Source organism: Drosophila innubila (assembly GCF_004354385.1).
Source record: "Drosophila innubila isolate TH190305 chromosome 2R unlocalized genomic scaffold, UK_Dinn_1.0 1_C_2R, whole genome shotgun sequence".
Classification (NCBI taxonomy): Eukaryota; Metazoa; Arthropoda; class Insecta; order Diptera; family Drosophilidae; genus Drosophila; species Drosophila innubila.
The window spans coordinates 2,316,431-2,343,904 of record NW_022995374.1 but is presented as its reverse complement, the minus strand read 5'-3'; the positions used below and the strand labels follow the sequence as shown (position 1 = coordinate 2,343,904).

The 27,474-nt window shown below is 33.3% G+C and overlaps 8 protein-coding genes across 9 annotated transcripts; 4 read left to right on the top strand and 4 right to left on the bottom strand.

Annotated features, from left to right (window-relative positions):
- The first annotated feature begins 1,022 nt into the window (after positions 1–1,022).
- On the top strand, positions 1,023–6,833 carry LOC117784054 (proton-coupled folate transporter). Its single transcript, XM_034621652.1, has 8 exons — positions 1,023–1,370; positions 1,441–1,701; positions 4,406–4,595; positions 4,662–4,969; positions 5,022–5,167; positions 5,856–6,045; positions 6,104–6,260; positions 6,335–6,833. The coding sequence occupies exons 1-8, from the start codon at positions 1,031–1,033 to the stop codon at positions 6,390–6,392; spliced, it is 1,650 nt and encodes a 549-aa protein (XP_034477543.1). The 5' UTR covers positions 1,023–1,030; the 3' UTR covers positions 6,393–6,833.
- Positions 6,834–7,826: 993 nt separating this feature from the next.
- Positions 7,827–11,917, top strand: LOC117784146. Its single transcript, XM_034621802.1, has 10 exons — positions 7,827–8,609; positions 8,670–8,779; positions 8,843–8,993; positions 9,492–9,675; positions 9,735–10,348; positions 10,768–10,904; positions 10,960–11,149; positions 11,427–11,474; positions 11,547–11,655; positions 11,717–11,917. Exons 1-10 carry the CDS (start codon positions 8,483–8,485, stop codon positions 11,772–11,774), a joined length of 1,728 nt encoding a protein of 575 aa, XP_034477693.1. The 5' UTR covers positions 7,827–8,482; the 3' UTR covers positions 11,775–11,917.
- A 49-nt stretch (positions 11,918–11,966) lies between these two features.
- LOC117784147 (proton-coupled folate transporter) lies at positions 11,967–16,562 on the bottom strand. Of its 2 annotated transcripts, XM_034621803.1 has the most exons (7): positions 16,068–16,562; positions 15,894–16,006; positions 14,843–14,993; positions 13,991–14,174; positions 13,277–13,926; positions 12,413–12,569; positions 11,967–12,343 (listed from the first exon to the last, which is right to left on the bottom strand). In XM_034621803.1, the coding sequence occupies exons 1-7, from the start codon at positions 16,270–16,272 to the stop codon at positions 12,280–12,282; spliced, it is 1,524 nt and encodes a 507-aa protein (XP_034477694.1). In that variant the 5' UTR covers positions 16,273–16,562; the 3' UTR covers positions 11,967–12,279. The 2 variants fall into 2 exon arrangements, with proteins under 2 accessions (XP_034477694.1, XP_034477695.1); XM_034621804.1 differs by lacking the exon at positions 16,068–16,562 and having other exon boundaries at positions 12,201–12,343; positions 15,890–16,006.
- A 784-nt stretch (positions 16,563–17,346) lies between these two features.
- Positions 17,347–18,455, bottom strand: LOC117783362 (pre-mRNA-splicing factor 38). The gene has a single exon (XM_034620740.1). The coding sequence runs from the start codon at positions 18,411–18,413 to the stop codon at positions 17,349–17,351; it is 1,065 nt and encodes a 354-aa protein (XP_034476631.1). The 5' UTR covers positions 18,414–18,455; the 3' UTR covers positions 17,347–17,348.
- An 835-nt stretch (positions 18,456–19,290) lies between these two features.
- Positions 19,291–21,978, top strand: LOC117783350 (charged multivesicular body protein 4b). Its single transcript, XM_034620727.1, has 4 exons — positions 19,291–19,620; positions 21,086–21,263; positions 21,320–21,609; positions 21,676–21,978. Exons 1-4 carry the CDS (start codon positions 19,443–19,445, stop codon positions 21,714–21,716), a joined length of 687 nt encoding a protein of 228 aa, XP_034476618.1. The 5' UTR covers positions 19,291–19,442; the 3' UTR covers positions 21,717–21,978.
- Positions 21,979–23,807: 1,829 nt separating this feature from the next.
- On the top strand, positions 23,808–25,113 carry LOC117783351. Its single transcript, XM_034620728.1, has 2 exons — positions 23,808–24,268; positions 24,632–25,113. Exons 1-2 carry the CDS (start codon positions 24,233–24,235, stop codon positions 25,016–25,018), a joined length of 423 nt encoding a protein of 140 aa, XP_034476619.1. The 5' UTR covers positions 23,808–24,232; the 3' UTR covers positions 25,019–25,113.
- On the bottom strand, positions 25,037–25,671 carry LOC117783352 (U6 snRNA-associated Sm-like protein LSm6). Its single transcript, XM_034620729.1, has 2 exons — positions 25,491–25,671; positions 25,037–25,227 (listed from the first exon to the last, which is right to left on the bottom strand). Exons 1-2 carry the CDS (start codon positions 25,579–25,581, stop codon positions 25,079–25,081), a joined length of 240 nt encoding a protein of 79 aa, XP_034476620.1. The 5' UTR covers positions 25,582–25,671; the 3' UTR covers positions 25,037–25,078.
- Positions 25,672–25,765: 94 nt separating this feature from the next.
- LOC117783353 lies at positions 25,766–27,277 on the bottom strand. The gene is made up of 3 exons (XM_034620730.1): positions 27,103–27,277; positions 26,158–26,240; positions 25,766–26,090 (listed from the first exon to the last, which is right to left on the bottom strand). The coding sequence occupies exons 1-3, from the start codon at positions 27,130–27,132 to the stop codon at positions 25,973–25,975; spliced, it is 231 nt and encodes a 76-aa protein (XP_034476621.1). The 5' UTR covers positions 27,133–27,277; the 3' UTR covers positions 25,766–25,972.
- Between the last annotated feature and the right edge of the window lie 197 nt (positions 27,278–27,474).

The window sequence follows — 27,474 nt, the reverse complement described above, 5'->3', positions numbered from 1 at the left end:
GCAATAAATTAAGTTGTCGATAAGACACGTTTTACATATAAAATACATATAAATGTAGCTGTGACTTGAGAAGTGCAAAACTGACTGATGCTGACTCATCAATTGGATCAAACAAAGATACTATCGTTTGTTTGCCTACATGCATACATATATGCTTAAACATACATATATACAGACAGCACAAGAGTTAATCGTACACTTGTAATTTGTTATTATTTATCATCATAAATACATATTATAAAAAAAATATATTACCCGTGGTTAAGAAATATTTTTTAAGCAAATTCTAATAAAAGAAATTTCAAAGATTGTAATTTGAAAATCTTATATTTGCTTTAATTATATGTTAACCATAACCACAAATTGCAACTTGGGCTGCTTAAGCAGGTTGAATCAGCCTGATCGTATGAATAATGCAGACTGAAGAAATGCAATTCATTCCAGTCCGGAGCTCAGATAAGGGCACAATCTGTTGTGCCCTTCCAGAAAAGCTATATTTAAATTTAGAGCCTCGATAAAAATTTTAAGAACCTACACCATATCGTTAAGATGTATGTATGTAAGACCTCGCATAAACTCAAGTGGTGCATGAAAAAAAAAAGAAAAGGAAACCAAATTAAGTCAGAAAGTTAATATATTTAAAAAAAAATTAAAAATAACTAATATAGATAGAAATTAAATAAAGTAAATATTTCATAATTAAAATTTTATAAAAAAAGAAGAATAGTAAATAAAAGGATTAGAGAAGTTTTAAATTAAGTATACGCATAGTTTTTTTTCGATTTCCATGCTATGATTTTTGTATATTTAACTAAATTAGAAAAACTGACCTACAATAGTTAGTTGATTTAATTTAGACAGTGTACAAATAAATGTTGGTCTGACTGTAAGTATACACTCGGTTGTGTAGTCATAATGGAAACCCCCTCAGTCGGTACTTTATCTCTAAGTTTCGTTTCTTTGGGCTCTCGATCGGAATGGAAAGCGGTCGACAGAGTGTTTCAGTTTGAGTTTCAGTCGCAGTTCAAAGATGGACGAGGAACCGCACGCACATGAGAGGTTGGTCGCCAAACCGAGGCGACCATCTGAAAAGAGTTCCAGTGGAAGTGAAGGCAGCCTGACTGCAAGCTCCTCGCAAATTCCAGTGTTGAGTAGAGAAGAAATTCCAGGCGACAAATCAAGGCGACAAACTGGAAGCAGTTTCAATGGAAGCAGCGGCAATCTAACTGGAACTGGCTCGCAAATTCCAGCACTGAACAATCAAGAAATTCCAGGCTCAGTGGAAACCACTGAGAATTTAAGCGCTCCAGCGAGTAGCTTTCTGTTGGAACCCATGATATTGATACTGCTCTTTGCATACAATTTCTCATGTAAGATAAGAAACTCAAGTTCATGTACGACGACGAAATCTTTATGTATATATTTATTTATATGTTCCAGCTACCATATTAAAATTCCAAATAACTTACCAAAGCTGCACGGTCGGATTTGGTTATCCGGATGAGGTCTGCAAGCTTCTGGGCACCAAGAATCCTTCAAATGAAACCAAGAGAATTGATAAAGAAGTGCAGCCCTATGCAGCTCAGGTTACACTAGTCATCAAACTTGTGGAATGCATCATTCCAGCATTTACCGGTTTGTTCGTCGGCGCCTGGGCGGATCGCTATGGCAGAAAGCCGCTTTTGATGGTCTCCTTTTTGGGTAAGCTTAAAGCTCCTCTTGTGGATTGCTGTGTACATTCGAAAACACTAAGTACTTTCTTAAAACCAAAGTTTGACCAACTTTCAACTGTTATAACTTTGTCAAAACTCAACCGATTTTCAAGCGGATTACCATTTTGATTTGGCCTCTAAAACTTTGATCTCTCATAACTTCATCAAAAATTAACCGATTTTCAAGCAGAATGTCATTTTAATCATAATTTGGCCTTTTAATTGATTCTGCATTTAAATTTGTATCATCTAGAAAATTTCATATTTTTTCGATTCTAAGCCATCTAACATCCAATTTTCCATACCTACCCCTTGACATTTTTTCAAAAACTTTGATCTCTCATAACTTCATCAGGAATTAACCGATTTTCAAGCGGAATGTCATTTTGATCATGATTTGGCCTCTAAATTAATTCTGCATTTAAATTTTAATCAGCTAGAAAATTTCATATTTTTTGATTCTAAGCACTCTAACATCCAATTTTCCATACTTACCCCTTGACATTCTTTCAAAAACTTTGATCTCTCATAACTTCATCAAAACTTAACCGATTTTCAAGCGGAATGTCGTTTTGATCATGATTTGGCCTCTAAATTGATTCTGCATTTAAATTTTAATCAGCTAGAAAAATTGATATTTTTTCGACTCTAAGCCATCTATCATCCAATTTTCCATACTTACCCCTTGACATTCTTTCAAAAACTTTGATCTCTCATAACTTCATTAAAACTTAACCGATTTTCAAGCGGAATGTCATTTTGATCATGATTTGGCCCCTAAATTAATTCTGCATTTAAATTTAAATCAGCTAGAAAAATTGATATTTTTTCGACTCTAAGCCATCTATCATCTAATTTTCCATACCTACCCCTTGACATTTTTTCAAAAACTTTGATCTCTCATAACTTCATCAAAACTTAACCGATTTTCAAGCGGAATGTCATTTTGATCATGATTTGGCCTCTTAATTGATCCTGCATTTAAATTTTTATCATCTAGAAAATTTGATATTTTTTCGATTTTAAGCCATCTAACATCCAATTTTCCATACTTACCCCTTGACACTTTTTTCAAAAACTTTGATCGTTCATAACTTCATCAAAAATTAACCGATTTTCAAGCGGAATGTCATTTTGATCATGATTTGGGCTCTAAATTAATTCTGCATTTAAATTTTAATCAGCTAGAAAAATTGATATTTTTTCGACTCTAAGCCATCTATCATCCAATTTTCCATACTTACCCCTTGACATTTTTTCAAATACTTTGATCTCTCATAACTTCATCAAAACTTAACCTATTTTCAAGTGGAATGTCATTTTGATCATGATTTGGCCTCCAAATTGATTCTGTATTTAAATTTTTATCATCTAGAAAATTTGATATTTTTTCGATTTTAAGCCATCATCCAATTTTCCATACCTACCCCTTGACATTTTTTCAAAAACTTTGATCGTTCATAACTTCATCAAAAATTAACCGATTTTCAAGCGGAATGTCATTTTGATCATGATTTGGGCTCTAAATTGATCCTGCATTTAAATTTTTATCATCTAGAAAATTTGATATTTTTTCGACTCTAAGCCATCTATCATCCAATTTTCCATACTTACCCCTTGACATTTTTTCAAATACTTTGATCTCTCATAACTTCATTAAAACTTAACCGATTTTCAAGCGGAATGTCATTTTGATCATAATTTGGCCTCTTAATTGATTCTGCATTTAAATTTTTATCATCTAGAAAATTTAATATTTTTTAGATTCTAAGCCATCTATCATCTAATTTTCCATACCTACCCCTTGACATTTTTTCAAAAACTTTAATCTCTCATAACTTCATCAAAACTTAACCGATTTTCAAGCGGAATGTCATTTTGATCATGATTTGGCCTCTTAATTGATCCTGCATTTAAATTTTTATCATCTAGAAAATTTGATATTTTTTCGATTTTAAGCCATCTAACATCCAATTTTCCATACTTACCCCTTGACACTTTTTTCAAAAACTTTGATCGTTCATAACTTCATCAAAAATTAACCGATTTTCAAGCGGAATGTCATTTTGATCATGATTTGGGCTCTAAATTAATTCTGCATTTAAATTTTAATCATCTAGAAAATTGATATTTTTTCGACTCTAATCCATCTATCATCCAATTTTCCATACTTACCCCTTGACATTTTTTCAAATACTTTGATCTCTCATAACTTCATCAAAACTTAACCTATTTTCAAGTGGAATGTCATTTTGATCATGATTTGGCCTCTAAATTGATTCTGTATTTAAATTTTTATCATCTAGAAAATTTGATATTTTTCGATTTTAAGCCATCATCAAATTTTCCATACCTACCCCTTGACATTTTTTCCAAAACTTTGATCGTTCATAACTTCATCAAAAATTAACCGATTTTCAAGCGGAATGTCATTTTGATCATGATTTGGGCTCTAAATTGATCCTGCATTTAAATTTTTATCATCTAGAAAATTTAATATTTTTTAGATTCTAAGCCATCTATCATCTAATTTTCCATACCTACCCCTTGACATTTTTTCAAAAACTTTAATCTCTCATAACTTCATCAAAACTTAACCGATTTTCAATTAAATTTTAAATTAATTCCAAATTGATTCTGCATTTAATTTTTTTTCCAATTAATTGAATACGAGATTGGTAATTTTACTACAGGCTATGGACTGCAGTATCTGCTTTCGGCTCTTATTGCTTATATAACAATGCAGACCGGTGGCATGGTGAGTCCGTGGTTTTATATACTGACTATAATTCCACTCTCGTTGTTCGGAAGTAGTGTAACATATTCCGTGGCTGCTTTGTGCTATATTGGCGATGTGTCCACTGGCAAGCTCAGATCCTACAGGTGAGTACCAATCTTAGCATATATAATAAATGATATATTATAATTATCATTAATTGTAACATCTAGAATGATTGCCTATGAATTGTGCATCTATGTGGGTTTAATGCTGGGCAGCTTAGCCTCCGGTTATGTTTATGAGGCAACTAATTCCTACATTATCTTTGTCATCTCTGCCGGATGCATATTTGTTGCTCTCTTCACCATGGCTGTCTTCCTACCCGAGAGTCTCCGCACTCGGCCAACGAATGTGGCAGCCCGTCCAGAATTTATGCTCAAGGATTTGTGGCGCACTTGTACCAAGAGGCGTGAATTCACCGATCGCTCCATACTCATAATGCTGATGTGGGTGCTGTTGTTAACGGCTTTTGCGACGGGTAAGCCAATCTATGGAATACTTTAAGCCTTGACTAAGTGCTGTTATTTCAGAGGGCAGCAGCTACGTTTTCTACTGGTTTATGCGCACCAAGTTCAATTGGACGGTAATTGATTTCACCAGCTATGAGACGTTCAGCATATTTGTACCAGCTGTGGCAGGCTCTGGAGGCATGTTCTTTCTCTGGTCACTGCGGCAGGTAAACGTATACATATATTTATATAAAGATCAGAAATACAAAAGGGCTTCAAGTCAAAAATTATACGCTCACAACTAAAAAGATTTTTCTACATTTTAAAAACTTTTTTTCTATTATAAAAGATAAATGTGATTTTGTTACCTGTACAATTTGCAACCAATTTACATTTGTAGTAATGAAAAAATGTGTAAGAATAGTGAAATATAAACATCGTTGTGGAAAAATAGAAAAACATTAAGCAAACATTTCCCAATAAAAATATTTCTTTTCTTTATTAAGTTAATATAAACGAAAAAAAAAAATTAAAAGAAATGGTGTATGCAGATGATAGAGATAATAAAGATTAAGTAGCTTGATCTAAGCCAAATTTTATCAGAAAACTTTTTAACAAACAAAAATTTTGTTGAAAACTTTAATCAAAAAAAAAAAAAAAAAAATTTAAAACCTTACTTTTATGTAAATAAAAAAATCATAAAATAATAATAAAGTGATAAAACTATACATCATGTGAAAATAAATTTAGTATAAATAAATATTCATAAATATCATAAAATTAAAATTAAAATTAAAATATTATTATAAATTTTTACAGATAAGAAGATATGGAAGATTTATATTTCTTAATTTTGTTATTTATAAAAGTGTGTACAAATAACGCATTATTTCCGATTCTAATTTATATTTACAGTGTACGAATTCATCGATGATTTGGCTGGCTTTAATCTCGCTAGTGAGTCATTTATCCAGCAGTTTGATGAAAGCATTTGCCACTGTAGATTGGCAGATCTATTTGGCAATTGGATTCGGTATATTCAAGTCTCTGGTGAATCCCATGTGTCGCACCATGATAACCAATCTGTTGCCTTCCGATGAGCGTGGTTCGTTGGGGCATTTGAAATAAATTTAAGCTGTTTGTTAACATGTTTTGTATTTTAGGTAAGGTCTTTGCCATGATCAGTGTGCTGCAGACTCTGTTGCCCTTTGGCTCCACCTCATTGTATGCTCTCATCTATACGCTGACCATAAACAATAGTCCCAGTTTATTTAATATGATCAGCGCCGATGTGTATGGAGTTGCCCTGTTTCTATTGCTGTACGTAACCTATTTAACAATTACTTATATTAATGTTCATTAATTTTTTTCTGCATTTTTCTGCTTTTTTTTAGAATGGTTTTAAAGAAAAAATGTGAAAATCATGAGCACTACGATCCGGTTTTTAAGTGAGATAATTAAATATTTTGTAATTGAAAAATAGCATATAAGTATTATTGCAAACCAAAAAAAAAAGAACACTAAATTGTGCCAGTCATTCGAAAATTCGCACGTTGATTATAAAAAGTGTTCCTGAACCACAGAGATTGTGCCTATTTACATAAAAAAAGCAATGTGTTAACTTTAGATATCCATCTAGTTGCTACAGGGGATTTTTTTGACAATTCCTGAAAGCCATAAACAATGAAATGACTTAACAAATAATTGTTTATGTGTTGCTTTACAGACGCTTTCTATACTCATTTGATTATATTTGGAATTCGATTAAATTGTTTCATTTGTTTATATGGGTTAACATAGCTATATATGCGAAGATTGTTGCTAATTTCTGAACAATGGCGTGTGCGCGGTCACGTGGCCATATTATGAATATCAAATAAACAATAAATATATTAAAATATAAGAAGAAGAAAAACAAAATTCAACCATATGATTGGTGTTAACTTCATGCTAAATTTATTGCTAATTTTGCTTGCTAATTTTAAGTTTTTTTAGGATGCCAAATTTGTTAATTGCCTTGACTTAATATTGATTTATTGACTTTTAATAATAAACTTTTGGAAGTTGAAATATTTAAGGAATTTGTTTACAAAAATAAAACAAATATACTCATAGAAAATAATTTATTTTGATACAATTAATGTGATTGAATATGATACAAAATTGGTTTTTGTCAAAATAAATGAAAGTTTTAAAGATAAAAAAAAAAACAAATTCTAATTCATTAAATTTAGTTTTGAGGCGATTATTGTGAAAATAAAATATATAAATAAAAATGAAATATGATCAATTTACCCTTATAAGTATTTTTTATGTACATTAATTTGGTGCGCTAAATGTAATTAAAATAACAATGTATACAAATATTTGTATAAAAATAAACAAAACCATTCATAAATAAAAATAGAACAGTACGGGTATACAATCATATTAATTGTTTTATTTAATCGGTTGCTTAAAATATATATTGTTTGAATCAACTGTTCTTTTATAAATTTATTTTTTCAATATTTTATTCAACTAAGCAATTCAAATCACTAAATATTGAAATTATTAATACCAAATGATCATAATACTCGCCTTAAATAAAGTGTAAGCTGACTCTCCCTTTCTCTATCTGTCTCTCTTCACCCCTTTCTCTGTCTATCTCCCCCTTATTCTCACACTCTCTAAATGCTGCATTGAGAACATTAGCAATGCAATAACAATAACATGAGCGATAAAACAACAAACAGAAACTGAAGCTTGAGAAGACTTTGTATACCTGCTGTATAGGATTGGGAACAGCGAGGGGAAGTGGCGACAGGTGGGGACCGGGGAGAGGGTTGACTGAAACTTATTTAAGCCCGCAACGCAACGAAAACTGATTCAAACGAATTGAAAACGTTGCCGCTGCCAATTCCGTTGGCTTTGGAGCTGTTAATAAAACTCGACTTGGAATAAACGGGAATGGAATTTACAGAGTATCATCTGATATACTAATACTTTGTATATAATATATTTAGTACCTATATGCAATGGACTTTTGATGAACAAGTGTTGTGGCTGCACATTATTGTTGTTGTTTTTGTCGCCAACAGATTTTGTGAATCTTACTTTAATTGTGAATAACTGTCGCAGTCGGTGTAAAAATAGCTAAAGCGTGTGTTTCAAGTAGTCTGTAAAGTTAATGTAAAATATAAAATCTAAATAACATTATATAATACACATAGCAAGATAAACAATTGCTTAGATCAAAATATTACGTATACGTAATGTGATTTGAACCGTGAAGTGCAGCATGTGTTTATAATAACTTAAATAATTGGCATTGTTTTACGGCTGATAAGCATATAATGTAACTACCTGATTTGAATAGTGATTAGTAATAATTAAATTGCCGAAATTAGCTTGAAATTATTGCACTTGAACCTTGACGAGAAATCAAATTTAAAATAATATTGAATAAAATCATATAAAAATACTACGTTTATAAATTAAATAATTGCCAACTGTCAGCTGACTTGTTGACCAAAAAATAAACATATAGTAAAGCAGTCCAAATGGTTGAGAAGGTCACACACGCCTTTAGTCTGCAGCGACTTAAAACATTGCCATGGAATCGAATTTTCCACATGTTCTACATCGAACCGGTTGTGTTTATGCTGCTCTTCTCGCTAACCTTGTCCAGTGAGTGTCACTCATACTAATTTTGGTCAAAATCGGATACAATTTTCAACTATTTTGCAGATACAATTATGAGAAATCAAGTGATTTATCAAACATGCACTGTGATTTTTCATTACAATGTCAGCGATTGCAAATTGTTGGATGATAAAAATGCCAGCGCCGAAATAAAGGTATTTCAGATTATATAGATTATAAAATATGAAGTATTGTTAAATATTCTTTTCTAATTTTAGGCCATTGAAACGGAACTGCAGCCCTATGTGGCAAATCTATTTCTATCTCGCACTCTACTTGAGAGTATTGTTCCGGCCTTTTGTGGTTTGTTTATTGGTTCCTGGTCGGATCATTATGGACGCAAGCCGTTGCTGGTTGTATCCATGATAGGTAAGGGATATTAGTCAACTCATAAGTTATTTAATAATCAAATAAATTACAGGGTGTCAGCCAATCGGTTTCTCAAGACACTAACGATTTCCACTAATTTTTGGTAAATGATTAATTTGCTTGTGAGGTCGTTAAGTGAATTTTTTTATACATACAATCTCTTGTTAAAGTATTTATTGATTACATTTTTTTGGTAATTTTAAAATTCTAACTGTAGCCTTTATTTTATTCTAACGTTATTATTTTGAATATGTGGTGTCTAGTTTAAATTTTTCAATTTATATGACTTATTTTATTTATTTATGCTAAACAATTTTCTACTTTTATTTTTTTTTATATTTCAATGTTTTAGTTTACAAAATAATCTATGCGTTGTCTATTTTATTATTTAAATAACATATTTTATTTATTTATGATAACAATTTGTACAATTTATTTTATTTACATTCAAATTTTAATTTAGAATATATTTTTATTTATCATTAACTTTAACTACAGGCTTTGCTGCTTCATTTCTGGTCACGGCCACCATTTGTGAGTTGTCCACTTATTATGTGATCAATCCCTGGTGGTATATTGTGGCTGCAGTGCCTCATTCGCTGCTCGGTGGGAATTGTGTGTTCTCCGTGGCCGCCTTATGCTTTATATCGGATATAACAGACACCAAGACACGTCCCTATCGGTGAGTAAAAGAATTTAAGTAGTAATCAATAATTACTAATTATGAAATATTATTTGCAGAATGATCTTTATGGAATCCCTGTTCTTTATTGGCTTAACTAGTGGCTCCTTGTTGTCCAGCTTTGTTTATGCCGCCACAAATGCAGCAATTACCATTGGCATCTCCGGTTGTATTACCACAATGGGCACACTCTTTGTCATCTTCTGTGTGCCAGAGAGTCTGCACATACGGCAGGAACAGGAGGCGAAGGATGCCAAGGACTTAAAGGATGCCAAGGGGGAAAAGGGGGAAAAACAAATGCCCATCACAGCTGCTGATTTGCAATTGGAATGCGTTGCCATCGATTGTCCGCCACATTTGATGAGCAACGATGATGCCGAGTCCATGAAAAAGAAGCCACCATGTCAACTGCCCACACCTGCCACGCCCGCCATGACCATCGAAGAGGATCTGTTGGCCAAATATGTCGAAAGATTGCCAAAAGTATTGGCCCAAGCCAAAGCCCAAGAGCAGGAGGCGTGTAACGCCAAGCCGGATGAAAAGCGAGCCGGATTATTCAGTTTTGTGCACATACGCGATATGGTTAGCACCTGCACCAAGAGACGGGAGAATCACGCACGTGCAATTATTTGGCTGGTCACATGTGCCATGTGTCTGTCCATCTTTGTTTTCGGTGAGTTTATCTCAAAGAATTATGAATTTAGGCAAGGATAATCCGCACATTACTAAAATTCAACTATCGACCGATCGTTCCTAAGGCAGCTATAGGATATAGTGCACCGACTTTAACCAAATTTGGTCAGAATATATAAAATCAACTGTTTTACATATTCTGTTGAATTGGTTGCAATAACTCTAAAAACAAAAAAGACTTTTCGTACTAAAACTGGATTTTTGACCGATCGTTCATATGACAGCTATATGATATAGTGGTTCGATTCGAAAATAAAAAAAAAATAACTTGATATAAATATTTTAACTTGAAAACTACATACCAACTTTAAAGTCTCTAGCTCTTATAATCTCTGAGATCTCTTAGCTTGAAATTTAAATGTTAAGAATTATAATCCTTAAATCTCTCTCTCTCTGTAGATGGTGTCATGACTGTCATGTATCTGTTTGTGCGTGAAAAGTTCCATTGGTCTGTGCGGGATTACACTTTCTATGAAACTGTGGCTCATCTGGTTCCCATGATAGGTGCTCTCATTGGTTTCCTTATACTACGCAAGGTGAGCAGATTCTAGAGAATTACTTTAACTATTTTTAACTCCTGCTTTCTTGCAGATCTTTCGCCTCTCTGTGGTTACCTTGGCGCTGTTGGCCTTCTTCTCGGACATAATTAATCATCTGGCCAGAGGTTTCGCCACACAGCCTTGGCACATGTATCTAGCCGTTATTTTGGGATTCTTCCGTTCCATTTCCGGTCCCATGTGTCGCACCATAGTCTCAAATATAGTTCCCGCTTCGGATTTGGGTAAGTTTCATTAGAAATTCACAACTAATAAATTTATAAAAACTTGCTAGTGGGATAGAGGGGATTATTACAATATAAATAATATATAATTTTTCCGTTTTAAAAATCATGATTTGTTATCATTAAAAAAATAATTTTTTCACAACTTCAAAATATCTTTTCGATTAAATTTTTTAAAAAGACAATTTTTTAAGCTAAAAATATAAAACTTTTATAGTGGAAAAAATGAAAATATCAAAAATAAGCTCGATTATAATTGCAAAATTTTATTTTTTAGGAAAAATATTCTCAATTAAAAATGTACTCCAGTCGTTTGCTCCATTCGGTGAGTTCTCACTCTTAACTATCATTACCTCTCTGTTAATTATCATTAATTGTTGTTAATTTTTTTATTTAGTCGCAGCTCCGCTTTACACGTTTATATACAAACGTACACTGTCCTACTATCCGGGTTTGTTTAATTTCGTCAGCTCGGGTCTTTATATTTTATCATTTGTGTTTATCGGGTAAGTTTTATATACAGTTCACTTAAAAATCGCTGCTAATTATTTCCACTTTTTTTTTTAGGTGTGTGCTTCGCATTAAATTTATGCATAAACAATATTATGCAAAGGTGTTAAAATAAGTTCGATTCATCGATTTTGTAATGCGTCCTTTGTAGTTCTATTAGTTTAAATTTAATAATTATTTATGACTAATTTTATGTAAATGTGATGCGTTCAACGCGCTAATTCTGTAATAAGTAATAAACATTACAAGTATTAAAATTTATCATCATTTTATTTGCGGAATCATCATTTCTATTTATTACAGTTTATTTTAATTTAAATTAATTGACATACACAATTTATTGGTCTCAGCATTAAGGGTTCTAATATTGTCAGTTATCAACGGCAGTTACACTTTTGATACAATCACAATTACGAGTTTAATTACACAAATAATTACAAAACAAGGTTGTGTTCAACAAATACCATGGTAATATACTTTTACACACTTATATTAAGATATAAAATATGAATAACTTCATTCAAAACAGTGTCAAAATCATCACATCAACAAGTGGAGTTCATTAATTGTCTTTAAGTTAGATAGAATTGAACTATACAAAAAGAAGATTCACTATAAGGTTAGCTTCCAATCTGCTTATAGACGCTGGCGCTGCCCATTGACTTTTGTATGCCAAAGATGATGCTGTAATTTAAATAAAATTTATTTAATATTCATTTAGTTACAGAGAATCGTTATCATTGCAATACTCACGCCATCATAATGTAACAGATGAATGCCGCGCCGGCACTAATAAAATTAAATGCGCCCGGATATGTGGCGACAGTCGCTTTATAAACAGCCGTATAAAGTGGAGCAGCTCCTAGTGGAGACACCATTTCCATAGATGTGGTCAGAGCAAAGATTTTACCTATTTATGGTAAATGAAATTAGACAAGAAAGTCAGTTTATCCATATATAAACATGTCATTTTTGAAAGTATATAAATATTGATCAACAAAAAAAATAAAGTTATCTTTGGCATTCCGAAGATTATATCTTAAAGAGTTTTAAAAGTTGTGTTATTTAATAAAAAAAAGATTAATGTAATGTGGTAGTAAAATTGTTAGTTAATTTGGAAAAATAAACTTAAATTTCAATAAGTTTTAAAGAGAAACAATTCGTTTTTTACATAACATAAATATTGATTTCCGAAAAGATTTCCGAAGATTTTCTCTTAAACAGTTTTTAAAGTGGTTTTCTATAATAAAAATACGCTAATTGTATTGGGGTAGTGAATTAGTTAATTAATTTGATATAATAAATTCAAATTTATAGCGATTTAGACATATATACACTATTTAAAGGATATTTAAGCGTAAAATGCATAGAAGTTAAAGTTAACTTTGAAAATATCCAATTAAAAACTGTTCTTGAAGGTTGCTTAAATATTTAACTAACAAAATAATAATTGTTTATTGCTCAGAAAAATTAATTTAGCTTAAAAGGTACTTGATTAATAAAATCAATCAGTATTCCCAGCTTTTATCTACCTAAAGGGATCTGTTTAATACTTTAAATATTTTCGGAGAGGGATAAAAAGAGTCCCACCAACAGATATTTCTTGTTGCAACTCACCAACATCTGTGGCAGGTGCCACATGAGAGAGAATGGCCCGACACATGGGTCCCAGGACGCCACGCATCATGCCCAGCGACATGCCGAGATACATTTCCCACCAATGTCTTGCGGTAGCACGCACCGTGCTCTCCAGGACACAGGCGGCAAGGGAGAGCAGAGCCATGCTGATGATGGAGACCTTCAAGAGGCGACGCAACACAATCATGCCGGCAACACTGCCCACAATTTGGATGACAATACGTGCGGCATTAAATTGACTGATGTCCTTGATGGTCCAATCGAACTGTTCCCGCATGAAGAGCACATTCACCGTGTTCTCACCCTCCATGTTGAAGATCGTAATGGTTAAGGCCACCATTGTCAGCCAGATAATGGCACGATCGTAGTTGGCACGTGGCAGGAAACAAGTGCGCACCAGATCCTTGACGAGGCTAAAGCGAAAGAATTCGCGCACACGAGAGCCTCGATGAATATTCTCGGGAGACAGACTCTCCGGCACCAGGAAATAAACGTAGAACAGCGCCATCATCATCAAGCCGCCAGCAATGCCAAAGAGCGTAACGGAACCAGTTGCCGCATAAATATAACCACTTGCCACATTGCCCACCATCATGCCGGTGCACAGTGAAGCCTCGTTAAGCACCATGCTAAAAATACATAAATGTTTCATTAGCATTCCATTCGATTCCACTCTCAATTGCATCAACTAACCGCAGTGCACGTTTGCGTTCCTTGGCCACATCCGAGATGTAGCAATAGATGCCGGTGATTAAGGCACAGGTGCCACCGCTTAAGATGGACGGCACCGACGGCAGCAGATACCACCAGGGACTGATGTTCTTGAACGTCGTTATCTCAGCGATGGCAATCAGTACCGTTGAGCTTACCACATAGCCTAGAAAGAAAACAAATTTTCAATATTCTTGTACGAAAATTAGAGGCATAAAAATCCAAGTATACAATTAAAACAAACAACTTATATTCAATAAAGGGAAGAAAAACGCTCAGACTAAACAAAAATAATAAAAATACAATTAGGTTCATTAGCATTAGGATTAAATATTTTATTTGTTCGATTTCTTTTTTTTTTTTTTTAATTTTCAACTATTATAAATAATTGGATGATAAAAACTGAAAATAAGAGCTATTCCATAATTTTTATAAAATAAGTTAAGTTTAATCATAATTCCTTATTTTTAAATAATTGTTTAATACTTTTTTATAATCTGATAAAAATTAATAAATATGGTTTTTATTACAATTTATATATTAGAAACTATAGTTTTTACGGTCCCGATTAATTTTAAATTCAAATAATCTTATACAGTTTTTATCCATTTCAATAAACTTCATTCATTTACTCCCGATAAACTACAAATTACTATATTTTTCAGCTGAGTCGTTTTTTAAAGTACTTTTTTAAGTTTAAGTATTTTTTTTTTTTTCTAATTTACGAGTTTTCAAGCCTTGTGTTTCTAATTTATTTCCCTTAATATTCTCTAAATTCGTATAGGGAAGGGAATCTAAAATACAATTCAGTTTAAAGTTAAGGGTTAAGCTTACCTGTAAACACCGTTAGCAGGATCGGTCTTCGACCAAACTTATCCGACCATGGTCCAATAAAGAGGCTTACAAATGCGGGAATTATACTCTCCAGTAGAGAAATTGCCATTGTTATATTGGCCGAATATTCCTGTACTTTGACTTCTAGTTTCTGTAAATCGCATTTTATTGTTCATTAATAATTTTATCAAAGAGTGGAACAACTGTTTTGAATTGTTATTATTATTTTAGACATGCACACACAATGATTCATCAATTTTCATTAAGTACTTGTAAACTTGAAATTCCCTTGATCGATATTTGTGATAAGTTCATTAGTCATAAAAATATTTGCATTACTTTTTGGACTGATAAGAAAAGCGCGTACAATGGAAGTGTGCTACTTTTAAATTATACTACACAGCCCCCTAATGTTTGATTATTCTTATCTACCAACTAAGACAATACTTAGTTAAATACGTAGTTTTGTTGCTTTGATTAGCAGTACTACTTTAATTTAATCGCTTACAAAAATTTAATTACACATTAAAATAAGGCTATATACATACAGTAAGTCAAGTAATTCTTGTACTTAGGAATAAATTCACAAACTCTTCATATCATTTATTTTACTTTGTCTAAGAACAATAAGCAATAGATATATTTGTATTTTGCAAAATTAAATGCAGTAAGTCAAGTTCGTTTTTTAACTACGAAATCTTTTGAGATTTTGTTATTAATTTGCAAAATATTTAAACCCAAAGGATCCAAGATTCTTTTTTTAACATGTTCTAAAACAGTGGTGTCCAAAGTAGACAATAAAATACTTATTTCTATCACAATCACAAACATGTGATTTTAATACTTTGTCAAAAGAATTACTTGACACACTGTAGCTGGAGGAATAGTAAGATAAGTTTGAATTTAGTGCAGAATTCGAATTCGATATGAATGAAAAGCGTTTGGCATTATGAACGCCCTTCGCAGTGATTTAACATCATATATATAACACTAAAGCATGCAATAAACTTAAGTATGAATATATAGTATATATCTGTATAATTATACTCACTTTTGTAGCTTCCGAACCACGATCGTTGCCCAGCAACGGTTCACAGTCTGTCTCATTGTAGTGCATGATAGTGACGCAGGTCTGATACAGTATTTGATTTTGTAATACCGCCCCTAAAAAATTGGATAAAAATAATTTAATGATTAAATAATTTAATAATTAATTTTTATTCACCGATTAAACTGCGGGCCATGAATATAAGGAAAACTGCAGGCTCCAGTATGAACCACTTTGCAGCGCCTAAACCCGATTCGTTATCTTCCAAAGGAGCCTCGATATCCGAGTCCGTGTGGGCGGCATCGCGTAGGCGTGGCCCAGCCTCCTCCTCCTGTGTCTCGCTCACCAAACGCTCTTGATCCGATCGCCTCAGCAATGTCATCGTTATTGTTTTTTAAATATTAGAACAGTTTGACAAAGAAACTAGCAACTCATTATGCGTTGTATATAACTCAACAAATCGACAAACGATTCTAATTCTTTTTATCGCATAGTCTGTGCGCGTCGAGCTCAACACAGTCACTAAAAACAAAAATTTCACGCTCTCTTTATAGAATTTTTAACGCTGACGCGTTTACTTTTTATATGCACTGTATGTGTGTGCGAGAGTGAGTGCGTGCGTGTGTGTTGGTGCAATGAAGCTTATTAATACTTGTGCACTGTATTGTGTTTATACTCTGGTTAGTTAATAACAATTGGCTCACGAGTGCACATTAACTTTTCAGCGCTTTTTTTATTACACTTTCTAAACATCAAAGCTTTGCAACGCAGCAACAGCTGTTTTTGTTTACCATGCCATTTTGAGCATAACATTGCTCTCTCTCACTGTTGTGTTAACAAATGTTAACTAACATTTATGTTAGCCAGTAAATTGAGCGCCAATGTTTTCTTCATTTATCGCTTGATTTTACCGGTCTATCTACAGTTGTTTTATCATAATTTTTTTTGTTTTTTAATTGTTATCATTAATGTTTGTCAAGATTGCACTCAAATTTAATCCAAATTTATGCACTGAAGCAACTGTTGCTTTTGTTTACAATGCCATTTTGAGTACAATATTGCTATCTGTTTGTTAATTTACATTCATGTTAAAGAGTGAGCAGCGTTGTTAATTAATTTTAAATCATGTATCGCTTGTTTTTTCGCTCTTTTTATAGTATACAGTTTATTTTTAAAATTGTTACATTGTTGGCAAAGAATCAACTCTAATTTAATACAAATATTAACACTGAAGCAACAGATGTTTTTGTTTATCATGCAATTTTGAGAAAAGCAGCAACTGTAATGTGAAACAGACAGTAACATTGTGTTAGTATACATGTCTGTTAAATTAGATATTTTAATTAAACGCCCGCTATTGATTTTGAATTGTTTATTATTGTTGTGTCTACGTTTTCTTTCATTAAAATTGTAAAAATGTTACTTTAGGTTTACAAAAATTCAACTAAAAGTAAATTTTTAGTAACGTCGGCGTTCACGCTCAGAGCGTGAATCTCGCTCCCGGTTCTCATAGCGGCTGCCACGATCTCGTTCCCGTTCCTTTTCCCGCTCACGTTCTCGTTCACGCTCTCTGTCACCATGTCGCTCACGTTCCCGTTCCCTTTCACGATCCCGTTCCCGATCACGTCGATCGCGTTCTCGTTCCTGTCGGTTCTCATTGCGTCCAGATTGCCGTCGATCGTGTTCATCATTATAGTTATTGCTGTGATTTTGGGTGTCCCTGTTGCGCACCCGATTCCGCTGTCTGTCGTACTCCTCCAGGTCATCATAGTAATCCCGGGAGCGTGCATTACCACTGGCTGCAGTGCGTCGATCTCTGTCCCGCTCTCGACTATGTGACTTGGACTTGGAGCGTCCGCGTCGTGGTCTTCTCACTGCCCCCGTTGAGTTGTTCTTCTGGCGATTGGAGTCCTGGTCTTCCGCATCCTTAGCTTCATCCTCGCTGGGCACCTCATCGTCCAGATCTTCGTCAAGCACCGACACTTTCGGCTCCAGCTCGTTATTTTCCTCCAGAATAGCGCGTTTTTGTATGCGCGGTAAAATGATATCGCACACACGATCATTGCGCAACAATTCATCTATATACTCATCCATATAGACGATCTCGAACTGTCCCGCCCGATTCTGGCGACGCAACTTGCGATTGTCTATATAGAGCGGTTCCAGATATTTATAGCAATCGATGGCAGCTCCAGTGAGTCTCAAATAGAATGCTCCCAACGCACGCACATACTTGAACTCCTCGTTCTTGATGAACTCCACCACAATGTCCTTCTCCGGCTGAATCTGCAGCATCTTCAATGTGAGACACAGAAATTGTGTCGGTCGAATATTTCCGCCGTAGACGCCGCCGACAAAACGCAGCTCCATCGCCTTGTCCACGAGCAGCTCGGCGGTGAGGGCGAAGCACTGTTCCTTCCAGTATTTGGAGTCATAGATGCGAGAGCGAATGATCTTCTCAATCAGATATTGCGGATTCGTTCCATGCACGTTTTTCGCCTCTTTCACTGTGCGATTTGCCATTTTTTATGTTTTGTTTTTAATTCGGCATTTGGCAAACAGTGCAGGGCTGGCGAGACATTAATCGTACGTCAGGGCTGCATGTATATCGCTTGTTTTTATTCACCCTGCAGCCTGTAGGGCTGACAATGAATGCTGTCAACCTTTTGAACGAAAAATAGCTGTTTCTGGCTGGAAAGAATCCGAAAAATAGCTAAAATTGTGATTCAAACTACAAAATGGCAGCCATGAACTCAACATCGGTGCGGTAGCCTTAAAAACCTTTCTGGTAACCTTTCCTTAATAAAAAACGGCAGCGCGCGAGCAATTCAAAAATTAAATTTAAATATTTTAATTACATTTTTATTTAATTCACCCTATTTTTATACCCGTTACTTAATAAATAAATAAAAGCGTGTATTGTGTTCGTTTAAATGTACATATGTAACAGGGAGAAGGAGGCATCTACGAAATTGAATCCGAATTAATAATTAATTGCGAAAGCTGAGAAGTTTTATTTGTTTTTAATTCTTGTTAAAGTGGACTTATGTATATTAAACATTTTGCAGACTTCTGATTGTTTTTTGCCATCTTGCAATTCGTTTAAGTTTAATAATTTTGTTTTCGCAGAAATTGGTTTTCTGCTTTTCTCTCCAATTTTATGGACAAACGGAATTAAAATTAAAAAAATAATACTAGTTACTTGCATAGAAAATTTGAAATCAAAAAAGTGGCTAATGCAGAGGCTGCTACAATAGAATGTTGATTTTGTAAAGGTGGGTTCTTAACTATTTTGCATTGCAATTTCAGCTATTTTCCGATGCTTTCCAGCCTAAACCATCTATTTTTTTCTCAAAAAAGTTGGCAGCACTAGTTGCTCAACCCGATTATTGATTGGTTGCAAACGATACTTTTTCGATAACACGATGACGCACTCTCGGCAGACAAAACACCAGACTTCGCTGTGAAAAGAAAAACGCAATTAGTAGAACTTTAATTAATTATAATTTGCGTTAATAGAGGGAAGGAAAAGCGTAAAAGCAAGTAAACAAAATGAGTTTCTTTGGCAAAATGTTTGGTGGCAAGAAGGAGGTGGCGCCGACGACGGGAGAGGCGATACAAAAGTTGCGAGAGACGGAAAATATGCTGATAAAGAAACAAGAATTTCTCGAGTCCAAAATTGAGGAGGAGTTAAATACAGCACGAAAGAATGCATCCAAAAACAAAAGAGGTATGTGGTGAGTCTGTCTGTCTGTCAGTCTGTCCACTAACAACACTATCAAGTCCGGGGGTTGATTGAAAAATTATGACTCATTTCTTCTGTTGCTTTGTTATTGTTTTTGTTGTCATAAAATAAATAGATGGAAAAAAAGTATTAACCCTTTGCTAGAGTTAAAGAACATCCAGTAAATATATGATATGTATGTATATTTCTTCGCCTTTCTTACGCCTTACCATTACGGATCTTCCGGAACACGCTACAACATAATCGTATAATAAGAACGTAATATAAACAATTCATTACAATCTTCAAATCTTTAAATCTTGCAATAATATCATAGCACAAACTATATATAATTGTTATAATTTAATTGTTATCTATTAACATGAAATGTAAACTATCAATTCTTAATCTTCGTTAAACTAAAATTTATGATTTATTTAATTTTGTAGAATTTTTACTTTACGCCTTTATTTTATAAATAAATATATGAATAATCATAATTGAATTGTCAACAAAAATTTGAAAAAAATCAAAGCTTTATCTATTTGTTAATTTATTATTTAATTAACAAATTTAAGTATGAAAGTTATGCTATTAATTCTAAAACTTTTTAAACTCCAATTTTTGATTTATTTTAACATTTTTAGTTAACTCTTTTATTTTATGTATTATTTAATGGACGAAATGACAAAATTTGTAATAAAATCTTGTAATTAAATAAACAAATCAGTTTAACTATAATTTTTAATCAATTTATTTTTAAATTAAAGAATTATTTATTTTTTATTATATTTTTATTTTTCTCTTTCTATTACAAATAGATAATTTAAATTAAATTGGTCATTAATACAAAATGTGTCATCAAATCTTGCAAACATAGCTCAATCTAAATTTTGATCTAATTTTATACATGAAATTTAAATTAACAATTTTAACCTTTTCTTAATTAATATTTACGATTAATTTTATAATTTTTAGTTCGTTTGTACGAATTCACAATTAAGCGAACAATCATAATTCAATTGACGAAAAAAGAAAACTAGTCATTAATCATTTTTAAAAAAATCATAGCGAAATCTATTTTTAAATTTATTATTTAGTTAATATAAAACCTTAATATTTTCTGACTACTTTTAATCAAGCTAAAAATTGAAACTAATGATTTATACACTTCTTTTTATATTTTTTTCTGTATTTTTACTCTAAGAATTAAATAATCTTAGCTGAATTGGACGATAAAACAAAATTCGTCATTAAATCTTAAAAAATCAAAGCGTAATCTTAAACAGTCAATTTTTAATCTAATTTAAAGTTAAAATATATGGTTTATTAATTTTTTTTTAGACTAAATAAACAATCATTGTTGAATTGGGCGAGATAACAAAATTAGTCATCACATTTTCGAATCGTTTTGTTTACTTTAATTTTATCTTGAATAAAAATTTGCTAATTTTGTGGCTTCTTTTTTCAGTGGCTTTGCAAGCGTTAAAAAAGAAGAAGCGACTGGAGAAGCAGCTGCAACAAATCGATGGCACACTCTCCACAATCGAGATGCAACGTGAGGCATTGGAGAGCGCCAATACGAACACTGCCGTCTTGACCACAATGAAGAATGCAGCCGATGCACTGAAACATGCTCATCAACACATGTGAGTTAACAGCTACCCTAACCATATATTATATATACTAACGAATCACTTTATAGGGATGTGGACAAGGTGCATGACATGATGGATGACATTGCCGAGCAACAAGATGTGGCCAAGGAAATTTCCGATGCCATTTCGAATCCGGTTGCCTTTGGCGCCGATCTTGATGATGAGGATCTGGAGCGGGAACTCGATGAACTGGAGCAGGAGAACTTTGATAAGGAAATTATTGGTATACCGGAGCCAACGCCAACGTTGCCAGAGGCACCTTCCGAAGATTTGCCCGAAAAGGCTAAGGAAAAGAAAAAGGCGCCACCTGCAACGACAGCTGCCATGGCAGACGATGGTGAATACTCTACAATTTATACACTATCATTTCCCATCTAACTCAATTTACTGTCTCCCTTTTCAGATGATCCAGATGTCAAGCAATTGCTGCAGTGGGCCAATTAAAAATAAGCCTTTTGAAATCTCCCCTTATTTGTTTTCCAAGTTGTAATCCAACAGTTTCTTTTGTTGCAATTGAATATTCGGTATATTAATTAAGAGCAAATTCAAGTTGGCATAAATTCACTTTTGCACATTATCATGCATATTATAAAAAAAATAGCAATGTGATTTTATATATAATAAAATAGTCAGGCCACACACAACGTCACACACTCCCCAAAAAAAAAAGCAGTACACAAAACACTCTATGATTAAAGCAACATTATAAACATTCTATTTTTTTAAATTATGTTACGCGCTTTATTTGAAATTTAGCTTAAAGTTTGAAATCGCAACGAAAAATTTATTTTAAATAAATTAAATACATGGAAATATGCAGACACTTTTTTGTTGCAGACTGAAACAAAGAAGATATTTTAGGAGAAGCCAGCAAAGTAAGCGCAAGTTTTGATACTCTTACAGAAAAACATCTTGAGATATTTTGAAGAAATGAAATTATATATTTACCTTTTTTAAATTAAATTAACTTTGGGTTTTGAATATTAATTTAAAAATCATAGTATAAAAAATGGAAATTAAGTTATTTATCAATTTTTACAATTAAATTAACTTAATTTCGAATCTTACACATGTTTTCAAATATTATAGAAAACATATGGAAACTGTTTATTTTTCAATTTTTAAACTTTTAAAAATATTTAAAATAGCAGTTAAACTATGATTTTTAAATAAAAATGTGTTTAAATTAAACAAGGTAGATTCATTAGGACAAGCAAGTAAGGTTTGATTACCTTACAAAATAAAAGTATTAAGATGTTTTGTAGAATATAAAAATTTATGTTTTAAATGAAATTAATTTCTGAAAATCATAAAATATTAAATAATTTTTTATTTTCTTCAATTTTTACAATCAAATATAAATGCAATTACCAAAGTATCAAGAAATAAATATGTAAATATTGTTGATATTTTTGTAAGTGCATTTATTTTTTATAAAAAAAAAAATAATAGTCCAATAATTTTAAGCAGGGAATAGCACCGGAACCAGTACCGGAACCGTTAACCGATACTAACCGTTTCATTTAAAGTACCGGAACTGAATCCATTACCGAATGAAAATTCTCTGTCAAGAACCAAATACCAAAATGTTTGTAACGGTACGGTTGTGGTAAAGTTGCTAGGTCAAAGAGTTGTCCAACTTCCAACTGTCATAACTTGATCAAAACTGACTAGATTTTCAAACGGAATGTCATTTTGATCATGATTTGGCCTCTAAATTCATTCTGTATTCAATTTTTGTTCAATTAGAAAATTTAATTATTTTCGACCAAGATTCGATTCCGATGGTAAGGGTCCCCCCTTTGAAATTTCGAAAACTCAAAATTTTAAATCTTAAGTTTTCACTTTTAAGCAACTCCTTATATCGTAATTAGTATAAAACAACACTTTAAACTTGATTCTGAGACTTTTCATTTTTTTGTAAAAAATCATGCCAAATTGGATACAAATTTTGACTTGTAAAGTGGTTAAATCCGAAGTCTGACCAACTTCAAACTGTCATAACTTGATCACAACTGAACCGATTTTCAAGCGGAATGCCAATTTGATCATGACTTGCCCTCTAAATAAAATACATTCTGCATTCAAATATTTTTAAATTAGTGTCCGCAGGTCTGTTTATTTCGATGTCATATTTTTTATAAAACGACATCTTACAATTTTTGCTGTACCGTTACGTACCGGTACTGATACCGGAACCGAGAGAAAAAAACTGAAATAGAACCTTTTACCGAAACAGTTATTTCGGGCCGCACCGGAACCGAAACCGTAACCTATATTTGTTTCGGTTTGATTCCCTGTTTTTAAGTAAATTTTTAATGGTCAGCTAATAATTTTTTCAATGAGCTGTTAAAGTATTGTTTAATAATTGTATGTAAGAAAATATTAACTAATAATTTTAATTTGATATTTATATTTTTTATAGCTTAATTGTTACAAACAAGGTGACAAAACTCAAATACCTGTTGCCTGGAGTACACAAATGAGATTATCGACACAAAGCGAGTCTCCACTTGGGTAAGTGGGCGGGGAGGGGGTGGGGACGGAAGTTGTCACAGCAGCGTAGCGTCGCGTCGCACAGTGGGACTTTTGATTGAGTTTCGGGCACCCGATGCGACATGCATAACAATTAATTAGTCGGGTGTATTGTGTGCGTGTTACATTTGGTTGCTTGGTCGGACCGACAGACAGACAGCGGGAAGATTGAGTAATTTAAGCAATGATTACAACAAAATACAAGAGTGGAAAACAGAAAACAGAAGACAGATTGCAAATCCGTTGGACAGTGTCCATTTATTTTTTTTATTTTATTTGTTTGTTGACTTTGTCATCATGCAGTTTGGCCGAATTTATTCAAATCAGTTGAATTTCGTGTGAGGAAGCGTGAGGTGCTTTTTTTTAGCCAGTGTAAAGTCGAAAATCGGAGTGGACAACAATTAACTTAAATCGCAGCAGTTGCAATGGGCAAATACGTCTTAATTGCAGTCGCTTTAGTGGTAAGTGTGCAATTAACGCACCATTTACCATCCACAATCCACTGTTTAAAATTCGGAATTAGTTGAATGTTATTCACCATTCACATCTGACAGTTGACAGTGATTCACCATTCACAATCCACCTTGCACTAGTCCCCAATCCCAAACTTCTACAATCCAAGTTTTACAATCCACAGTTAATTAACAGTGATCTACCATCCACAAACCATCTGATACTATCCACATTTTACAATTCACAATTTCTTAACAGTGATCCACCATCCCCCATCCACTTTTTACATTTCCAACTTTCACAATACACCATTTAGAATTTACAACATACAATCCACTTAAGCTCCACGGTGACATCCCACCTATTTTCAGTGTCTGCAGCTGCCGGCGATGCAAGCGACGCTTTACGAGGCCTTCGATTTTTCCAACGTCGATTTGGTGAATTTTGAATACTTTAAGAATCTGGCATCTCAGGATCCACGCACCGCAGCTCAAGCAAATCCCCTACTGGAACACTTTCAGAAAAAGAAAGCCGTTTTGGATTATATAGAGCGTTTGTTCTTTGGAAATTCTCCTTTCCAGCAACCCAGCGAAATTCCCTTCGATCCACATTTTGGACGCGCCTGGCGGCCAACATATGAACGAAAATTTGGACGGCGGGGCGAGCGTTTAATTGCGGCTCTAGGCTCTGGTGGAGCCGCCATTCGAGAAGTTTTGGTACCACAAATTCGATACCATCGATATTACAAGCCTAGTTAAATAATTTAACAATATTTATAATAAGGTGGAGTTTGTGTATTTATGGAATAAACTTAAGTACTAAACTCGACGTTTTTGGGTGGATATGTAGAGCACATTGTTGCCGCGTATAAATGCATCGCCATATTTGTTTTTCAGCTGTCCATTAACATATTCTTCTGTCTGATCCAGCGCGATATTCATATAACCATCCAAACAGGCTAAAACACCTATAAAAATAAAATTAAAATGATATCAAAATTGTATTTGTTGCATTGCCGGCAAACTTACAGTGTGTTATGTAATTTTGTTGACAAAGAAACAAGCTCACATATTTGTGTAATATTTTAAAAATATAATTAAATTCAATGAATATCATTACTATTATCATAAATAGCTTTAAACCCAAGTTAAACTTTTATTATCTAGCCAAATCAAATACGTGCATTTATTGGTTTGTCTCATAAATTATTTGACTCACTGTTATGCTTACCTCGATAATCCACGCCGTTATTCAGCTTTACGGCAACTGGACGACCGTGTATTTGATTGATAAACTGTGACAGCGCTTCCTTACGTGACATTTTATAAACTAATATAAATTAAATTTTTTGATTTTGCAGCTAAAATTGTAAAAACTGCAAAAAATGCTTTGCGTCTGTCTGCTCAGCTTCTTCTTCTTCTATTACTTTGCCAACTGCCATTCACAATTAACACAAGCAGTCACGTAGAAAAACAACATGGCTACTGCAGCGCCATCTGTCGACATTTATTAGTATTAAACGTGCCGCTTGGCGCGCATTTATTTTATTTGAAAAATGCATTCAGCTATAAGATGTTTGTAATTAGTATTATTTGATATAGGTAACTAGTAATTCAACTTAAAAATAGCACTGGCCACTTTGTTCATTTTACCCAGGTCAACATAAAATACATAAATTAAAAAACATAATTTAATTAACATGTAAACTTAGATTAATGTATGCCTTCCAGCGGAGTGTAGGTTTTGTATTGATATAATTCAGGTCCGCCATAGCCATAAAGCAGTTTTCCTTTGCCATTTTCATCATAGTATGGATAACGATATTTGGGCCTGTTTAAGAAATAATATTTTATTACAATAAGATGCGAGATATTTATTTAAAATTAAAAAAAATTACCTCTCAAAATATTGGAAATTGGGTGCTTTTGGCTGAACTGTGCTTGATGTGTGTGCGACAAACGCAAAAATTAGCAGAATGAGCTGAAAAAATTAAAATTTTATTAAATTAATGAAAAAAAAATTATTTAAGGAAAACTAAAACTTAAAATTAAAAAAATGTAATGATGTAAACTAGTTTTTGAAAAGCTTAAAAACTATTTATTGTATGCACAAAAATATATAAAAAGTTGTTGTTAATTTAAAAAAAATGGAAAAATGCATGGAAAGAAAAATCCAAAATAAAATCGGCTCATTAGTTCAGTGTGTCAAAACTAAAATAAGCATTCAAATAAATGAACAACTTGAAGTCTTGCAAAAGTTTAAGCCAAGTAAAAGCAATAGCAACAATTACAACAACAACAACAACAACAACAACGGTTATTGCCATCGTTATGCAAGAGCAAAAACAGCAGAAACAACAACAACAATTACCACAACAAGTGCTTTGCTTAAAGATTATGACACATTTGGTTGACTCTTAAATTGCTCAACTAACAGCAAAGAGAGTAAGCGCCAGAGAGAGCGGGAGAGCGCGTGAAGCGGAAAAGCTGCTGTGATCAAAGATCAATTCAAAATTGGGCAACGAGCACAATTTCAAGGTCTCTCAAAGAGAGCAAACAGATAAAAAGACAAACAAACAAAAGAAGTTTACAAATTTGGCACGACATCGTTTTAAAATGTGTCGATAAGTCGAACAGACAGACAGAGAGAGGGAGAGAATTTAAAGAGAATTCCCGTCATTGATAATTCCAGTCACGCCGTTGGACACTTTTCTTTTTGGTGCGACTTTCGCGCCACACGGAAATTGTGTCAGCGTGCGACTTTTGCTTTGGCCATGTTAATTGAGCGGGTCAACAAAAACCGTCAAGTGAAATGCACAATTTTCAGTTATTTTCAAACTTACGTTCAACAGCAGCGCATTCCAATTTGCCATGGCTTCTCACAAAATAACAGTAACGTTTGATTTTCAAATTCAAATAATTGAAATCTACTAACGGTAAATATATATAAATATATATATATATACATATACAATGCACACAGCCGCTTTGTTGTTCACCGCACGCGTTTTGTTTGGCCACTGAATTCCGGCTGAGCCAAGCAGCTGCTGAAAGCGCAAAGCTGCATGTGAAAGCTTTGTCGCTCTCTGAGAGCGCAGTATGTAAGCTGGGCTTGATTTGCAGCATAACTAACAGCTGTTGTGCCAGAATTATGTTACACTTAACAGCGAGCTAAAGGAAAGTGAAAGTCCTGTCGGTTAAGCAACAGCTGAGCT

Coding starts and splice junctions, on each gene's coding strand:
- LOC117783352 (XM_034620729.1), bottom strand. CDS start 25,581: ATGTCACGTAAGGAAGCGCTGTCACAGTTTATCAATCAAATACACGGT. Junction 25,228..25,490: donor TAACGGCGTGGATTATCGAG/GTAAGCATAACA, acceptor TTATTTTTATAG/GTGTTTTAGCCTGTTTGGAT.
- LOC117783350 (XM_034620727.1), top strand. CDS start 19,443: ATGAGTTTCTTTGGCAAAATGTTTGGTGGCAAGAAGGAGGTGGCGCCG. Junction 19,621..21,085: donor TGCATCCAAAAACAAAAGAG/GTATGTGGTGAG, acceptor TTCTTTTTTCAG/TGGCTTTGCAAGCGTTAAAA. Junction 21,610..21,675: donor AGCTGCCATGGCAGACGATG/GTGAATACTCTA, acceptor CTCCCTTTTCAG/ATGATCCAGATGTCAAGCAA.
- LOC117784146 (XM_034621802.1), top strand. CDS start 8,483: ATGGTTGAGAAGGTCACACACGCCTTTAGTCTGCAGCGACTTAAAACA. Junction 8,610..8,669: donor CTTCTCGCTAACCTTGTCCA/GTGAGTGTCACT, acceptor ACTATTTTGCAG/ATACAATTATGAGAAATCAA. Junction 8,780..8,842: donor ATGCCAGCGCCGAAATAAAG/GTATTTCAGATT, acceptor TTCTAATTTTAG/GCCATTGAAACGGAACTGCA.
- LOC117784147 (XM_034621803.1), bottom strand. CDS start 16,272: ATGACATTGCTGAGGCGATCGGATCAAGAGCGTTTGGTGAGCGAGACA. Junction 14,175..14,842: donor CCTGCTAACGGTGTTTACAG/GTAAGCTTAACC, acceptor TTTTCTTTCTAG/GCTATGTGGTAAGCTCAACG. Junction 12,570..13,276: donor GGCACCTGCCACAGATGTTG/GTGAGTTGCAAC, acceptor TACCATAAATAG/GTAAAATCTTTGCTCTGACC.
- LOC117783351 (XM_034620728.1), top strand. CDS start 24,233: ATGGGCAAATACGTCTTAATTGCAGTCGCTTTAGTG. Junction 24,269..24,631: donor TAATTGCAGTCGCTTTAGTG/GTAAGTGTGCAA, acceptor ACCTATTTTCAG/TGTCTGCAGCTGCCGGCGAT.
- LOC117783362 (XM_034620740.1), bottom strand. CDS start 18,413: ATGGCAAATCGCACAGTGAAAGAGGCGAAAAACGTGCATGGAACGAAT.
- LOC117784054 (XM_034621652.1), top strand. CDS start 1,031: ATGGACGAGGAACCGCACGCACATGAGAGGTTGGTCGCCAAACCGAGG. Junction 1,702..4,405: donor TTTGATGGTCTCCTTTTTGG/GTAAGCTTAAAG, acceptor ATTTTACTACAG/GCTATGGACTGCAGTATCTG. Junction 6,046..6,103: donor GTTGCCTTCCGATGAGCGTG/GTTCGTTGGGGC, acceptor TTTGTATTTTAG/GTAAGGTCTTTGCCATGATC.
- LOC117783353 (XM_034620730.1), bottom strand. CDS start 27,132: ATGGCAAATTGGAATGCGCTGCTGTTGAAC. Junction 26,241..27,102: donor GGAATGCGCTGCTGTTGAAC/GTAAGTTTGAAA, acceptor TAATTTTTTCAG/CTCATTCTGCTAATTTTTGC. Junction 26,091..26,157: donor AATTTCCAATATTTTGAGAG/GTAATTTTTTTT, acceptor TTTCTTAAACAG/GCCCAAATATCGTTATCCAT.